Source organism: Lygodium microphyllum, chromosome 10 (assembly GCF_053477565.2).
Source record: "Lygodium microphyllum isolate KBCC chromosome 10, Lygodium_microphyllum_v1.1.10, whole genome shotgun sequence".
Classification (NCBI taxonomy): Eukaryota; Viridiplantae; Streptophyta; class Polypodiopsida; order Schizaeales; family Lygodiaceae; genus Lygodium; species Lygodium microphyllum.
Genome location: NC_141144.1, coordinates 90,985,384 through 90,991,591, shown reverse-complemented (window position 1 = coordinate 90,991,591; position 6,208 = coordinate 90,985,384). Strand labels below are relative to the sequence as shown.

At 44.8% G+C, this 6,208-nt stretch overlaps 1 protein-coding gene across 1 annotated transcript; it reads left to right on the top strand.

Annotated features, from left to right (window-relative positions):
- The first annotated feature begins 214 nt into the window (after window positions 1-214).
- LOC148030273 (uncharacterized) lies at window positions 215-3,568 on the top strand. Its single transcript, XM_087687378.1, has 3 exons — window positions 215-309; window positions 2,832-3,036; window positions 3,119-3,568. The coding sequence occupies exons 1-3, from the start codon at window positions 215-217 to the stop codon at window positions 3,566-3,568; spliced, it is 750 nt and encodes a 249-aa protein (XP_087543504.1).
- The last annotated feature ends 2,640 nt before the right edge of the window (window positions 3,569-6,208 follow it).

Genomic DNA, 6,208 nt, shown 5'->3' with positions numbered 1-6,208 from the left:
GATGCTGACGCTGACGCGGAGGTGCAAGACGTCACGCTGACGCGGAGGTGCAAGACGCTGACGCAGAGGTGCATAAGCCCACCCATCATCCGCGCGGACGCGGACGATTGAGGGGCTTCAATCTCAACGTTTGGAGTCTGTATGTCAACGATTGCGCGGACGCGGAGCTGCACACGCCATGCTAACGGACACAATCGAGCTGCACCACGAACCGATGGGGCTACATATGCGAGCATTTTGCTTCAGAGAGGCGTACCTCAATAAGGGCAGGGGTTGCGGGGTAGGAGTTGCAGGGCGTTCAGGTTGCAGGTCTGAGGAGGGTCCAGCCTGCAGGTCTAGGGAGGAGGGACGTGTGAGAGAGAGTGTGTGTGGGGGGGAGGGGGAGAGAGAGTGTGCGCGTGTGTGTGTGTCGCGAGAGAGAGAGAGGGAGAGAAGGGGGAAAGAGTCTTTTTTCCTTTGTGTGTGTGTGTGTGTGTCGCAAGAGAGAGAGAGGGAGAGAAGGGAGAAGGGAGAAAGAGTGTGTGTGTGTGTGTGTGTGTGTGTGTGTCGCGAGAGAGAGAGGGAGAAAGAGAGAAGGAAGAGAAGGGAGAGAGAGAGAGAGGGAGAGAAGAGAGAGAGAGAGAGAGAGAGAGTTTAATAAGCTAGTTAGTCTCTCTCTCGTAAGTTAGCCGTTAAATAATTAATAATTAGATAATTAGTTAGCCGTTAAATAATTAGGTAATTAATACAACGTCAATAAATCTTTAAAAATATTAATTTAATCTAATTTACAATATTATTTTGAAAAACTCATGGGGCGAGAGCTCTTAATTATGAGTGCATAGTTGGTTATTTAGTTAGATATATAGTCAAAAATGTAGTTAGATATATAGTAAGAAATGTAGTTAGATATATAGTCAGAATGATAGAGGGCAATAAAGGTGAAGGATGGTGGGTGATTGAGTCGTAAATTTTGCTTTTAATTTCTGATGATTATGCTTATTTATTATTGCTCTTAAATGTCGATGAATGACTGTGGCTCTTAAATTTTGATGAGTGTGCATATTCATTATTTAGTCATCTTTGCTTGTAGTGACGGTTGCTATAGCTTCGAGGTTATTCTAACCCTCTTGTAACTTCCTCCATGCCTCCCTTTTTTCTCTACACGGTCATCCGACGATGAACTGTTGCCTTCTCTTCATCAAATATACACTGTGAGCTCTATTCAGAGTTTTCTTCTCTTCATCAGAGGGCACAACATGTCGAGTTTTGCTATTTTGACATGGAGACTAGCCAGTGATTGCTTAGAGCACAGGGTTTCATTAAGAAATGGAGAGGTTCTTTTGAGTGAGTACTACCTACATAATCTATTGCCTCCAACACAAAAATTCTAGGGGTTGCAAGCCGTCATAGAGAATGATGGTGGAGCAAACATCACCGTGTCTCCAAGATGGGATCATCAAGGGCATGTGCACTATTTGATTGATAGTACATTATCAGCCACCTACTCTATCATGCACTCAAATGACTATGTGTGCATCTCTAACAGTATTGAGTCAATAGAAGATGAGATTGACAACTACATTGATTGTACTCCTGGTTGTAACAAATCAACTCCAGTGTGTCTTGACATACCCTCAAATAACAAGAAGGATGTTGATGAAGTAACAATTTCAATATGTGTGCATCTCTAACAGTATTGAGTCAATAGAAGATGAGATTGACAACTACATTGATTGTACTCCTGGTTGTAACAAATCAACTCCAGTGTGTCTTGACATACCCTCAAATAACAAGAAGGATGTTGATGAAGTAACAATTTCAATAGGTGCATGCAATGACGGAGGGATCCATAAGGATCTACATGACACAAATGTTGAGGAGGACCTATGTGTGGGCAGCCAAAGCGAGGACTTATCTTCGTATGATAACTCCATTGCAGCCTTCATTGAGGAGAAAGCTAGAACGGGTAGATTGAAAAAATTACTAGTGCTCTGTGGACCTCCACGAAGGGTGGATGAGCTCCCAATCGAGTATAATGGCACAATTGCTTTTGAGCTTCCAGCCACACATAGCAAGAAACGAATGATGGGTATGGAACAAAAATATGATGGTTACATGTGGTCGCGGCCCTCACAAACAAATATAGCAATTGAGTGTACTGTGCGCTTGAGCTATTGTCTTGGAAGTCTTCAATGTCTCAGGATCACTTGTCCTTACTACATAACAGAGGAAAAATACAATGATGTTTTTTTCCATGGTCACTTGGATAGAACCGTGAGCATGGGTTATCCTGCAAGTGAGGCAAACTCCAAGATAACATGTCACTATTGTCAAAATGTTGCTACTTGTGCAGCCATTTGCAAATGCATGATCTATTATGTGTTGCCACTGGATCCTACAATGACACGTTTGGTGATCCATGTTGGGGAGCATGCTTACAGTGTTCAACAAGGCACAAAGAGGGCAACCCTTGACAAGGTGTGGAGGCTTGTGAGCACGGTCCTAAAGATCGAAAAGGGAGGCCCACGAAAAATGCAGATGCTAGTCGCTCGGCAGATGTTGTTTGAATCTTTAACAAAAGAAGACGAGTCGGAGGCGACTGAGGTGGACCTTAATCATTTTCTAGAAGAAATGATGCCACTTGTGCAGAATAAAGGGTAAGCTTGTGCATTATTATTTTCTACTTACAATGTATGTCCTGCATTTGAAATAACCCTCTAATAAACACATAGGTTCAAAGGCATTGTTTCACAAGAGAGAGCCAAACAAGGTCAGGTGGTTGGTGATGGGTATGACAACATACTTCTTTTGCAAAAACGTTGTGTCTTCCCATTTTTCCATGGAAGTAGATTTCCGGGACAAGGTGATGCCAAGGAGAAGTGCTACTTATTTAAAATGTCCACCAAGGGACCAGCATCAGGGGTGGACTTAGTGAATCGTATGAGGCAAATAGGGACTGGAGATTTAGGACGTGCATGGGTGCACTTTGATCATACCCAAAGGATTGATGGGTGGACAACTATGTCTTGTTCAGTTTATGATCACGGGTATGTGGCAACATAATTAAAGCTTGTATTGAAATTAAATTGTTGTTAATGAACACTATACTAATGTATCAATCATGAACTAGCATGAGACGTTACAGGTAATTGCAATATGTGAATTTAAAGAGGAGGACGAAGAGTCTCAAATCCTGTTTTGGAGAAATTTGAATTCTGTCATGGTTCAATGTGGCCATGATCCACCTGACTTTGCTGGATTTATGTCCGATGAGGCAAGTGCGAATTGGATGGCAATAAGGGTTGTGTACAATGGAGGACCTCATAACATAATGGAAGGGAGGGAGCGTTCTTGTCTTTTTCATTGGGAGCAAAGTTTGCAAAAGCATACCAAGAAATTAGTCACTGTGGATAAACAAATGCATCACATTGAATTGTGTGAAGCATGGAGGCTAGCAACGACAACTCAACTAGCCTCACTTCAGGCCTCTGCTATCCAAGATTGGTGGGCACGAAATGTAAACAAGGAACACATCAAGGCTTTGGATAGGTGGTTGAAATGGTGGGAGCAAAGAATTGCCCACTAGGGAGGAATTGAATCTCATGTAAGTGTGACATTTTTTCTAGCTCATTAAGATTTGTTGCACAATGTAGCAATGGGGAGAGCTACTGATTCTATTTTTGGATTTGACTCCGTAGGCTAACAAAAGTCCTTGGAACATGCTCAAATTCCAAGCATAAACTTATCAGAAAGTGTCCATGCTAGTTGGTTAGCAGGTGAGGGTGGAAAATGAAAGATATCACTTTGTGATGCATGTGTTAGTGATGTTTGGAATGCATATATTCAATGTGCAAAGAGGTTGGGCTATACCACAGGGAGGTTTATTGGATCTAGGCCTTCTATGGAGTCTTTGTTGGCTAGTGCCAGCAAAAGGGAATCCCCAAATCCCACCTCTGTTGCATGTGCGTTGCAAGGTGTTGTAGCTGGAAGTCCTTTGTACGAGGAGTCTATAATGCAAGGTGATAGGGAGACTGTGCAAAGAAAAAAGAAGGCAGATGGAGCAACTGTAAGTTCTCATAGACTGGGATACGTGATGGAGTCAAGGCAAAGGAAAATCAGGGGCAGGCCATGGAGTATACACTTTGACAATGGAAAGATGGAAGAGATATGTATCCAAGAGGATGAGGAGATACCAATCAAGCCCTTTGCAAGTGGAGTAAGTGCACCAGATGCGGGAACATCAACCCACGTAGAAGTGGCACAGGAGGAGTGGGCTTTACGAAGGACACCACCTAACTGTGTGAGAAAGTGTTTTGGTATAGAGGGTAGAAAGAATTGCAGCAACAAATTACAAAGTCGGCAAGTGGGGTTAGTCGTGCCATGCTTTTGGTCTAAGAGAGCCTATAAGAACAAGGCCATTGCACAATGGATATGGTTCTGTAATCATGATGTCAAGCATACAAACGCTGAGCAGAAACAAGTGATAGCATCACCAATTGTTCCATCTTTGTGGCCAGTTGTTAACCCCAACACGAAGAAAGCAAAAGGAAGTAGAAAAGACGCAGGGCAAACGCGGAAAAAAGGTAGCCCGACTGAAGAAAGAAAAGGAGAAAAGGCCAAAAGCGCAAGGGCAACCTTAAAAGTCCAAGGCAAAGGCAAAAGAGGAAAGGCGCATTTTAAAATAAAAAGGGGCACCCTAAAATCTTGTAAAAGAGCGCCGGGCTCTCACCCGTGCAATTTGTAAATGTAGATGGGCGGTGGAAAGGAAGCTAGGAAGATAGAAGGACAATGGGAAAAAGGGCCTAGGCTATGGTCAGCCATGTAAAAAAGGGGAAAAGGGGATGACCGCCCAAAAGGGATTTAGGGTTTTGTATATAAAGTTGAAAAGTGAATGAGAAGCTCATTCTTGTGTGTGGCCAAAAGTAGCTCTCCTCTTCTTCTTCTTCTTCTTGTTCTTGCTTGCTTGAGCGTGTGCTTGAGAGAGGGAGTGTGAGAGTGTGAGGGAGTGAGTGTGTGAGGGTGAGGGACCGAGGAGGAGAAGCTCTCCATCGTCTCCTCTCTTCTTCTCTTTTCTTCTCTTCCCTTGTCTTGCTTGCGGCAATGGAGCTTGGAGCGTGGAGCTTGAGGATGGAGCTTTCTTGAAGCTTGCACTTGGATCGTGGAGCTACCAGAGTGCGCGGGAGAGGAGGGTACTCGAACGGCATCAAGGTAAGCTCACTACACCCGTAGATATGGATGGCGCATCGGCTATGTGAGAGGTAGCCATTAGTGCTCCGGACGCTTGAAACAATAAGCGGTCCATGGGTCTTGGCGATTGAGTGAAAGCTCTCACATTTTGGTTCCGTTGCCGGGACCAACGGATTCAAGCCTTGAGCGCTTGCGCGCTTCGAATCGAGCATTGGAGTAGGGTTTTCCCCGAACGGTGCTTGAGATAGATAGGTAGGAAGCGAGGGGATTGAAGAGGGTATTCGATCTCCTTGGCAAGTAGGTTTTTTGCTTTCTTGAGATTTATGTTGTGGAATGGAGTAGTATAGGTATTTATTTTGTGATTTGGACGCATTTAGGATAGGAAAAAAAACAAAGAAAAAACAAGCAAATGGTAGGGTTTTCTGTTGCTGCATAACAGGCTAAAACAGGGAAACAGGGGACCGATTCAAGTTTCTGGGTGAGACATGGACAAGGAACTAGCTGTAAGGTTCTGCAGCGCTGGGAAAGGACCTTAAGAGGCCTGGGAGGCCAAGACAGACCTCATTTCCTTGGTTGGCCTTGTGAGAGAGAGAGAGAGAGAGAGAGAGCTTCTGGTTCACAGGACGAGGAAGTGCTACCCCGATTTCTAGGCGACAGCGATTCGTGCTGCTCGAGGTGAGTCTAGTGCTTCCAATAAGTGCTCTAATCAGATCTAGGAAGTTTGTGGTGATTGTGTGTAGCAGACAGTAAGGAGGGGTCAAATATGCAGGAATCGCGCCCGCCCGCCGATGCAGTCGGACCAACTCGCAGTGGTCCGATTCCCAAAATCGGACCACCCGAGTTCTGGAGTCGGACCGTCCGACTTCCAGAATTGGACCGCCCGACTGAGAGTGAGTCAGACCAGTCTGGTCCGATTCCCAAAATTAGACTAGCCCAATCGGACGTGCCATGTGGCACTCGGATCACTCAGATTCGGACCAACCCGTCCGAATCGGACACTCGAACCACTCGGACTCGCACCACTCGGACCAACCCATCC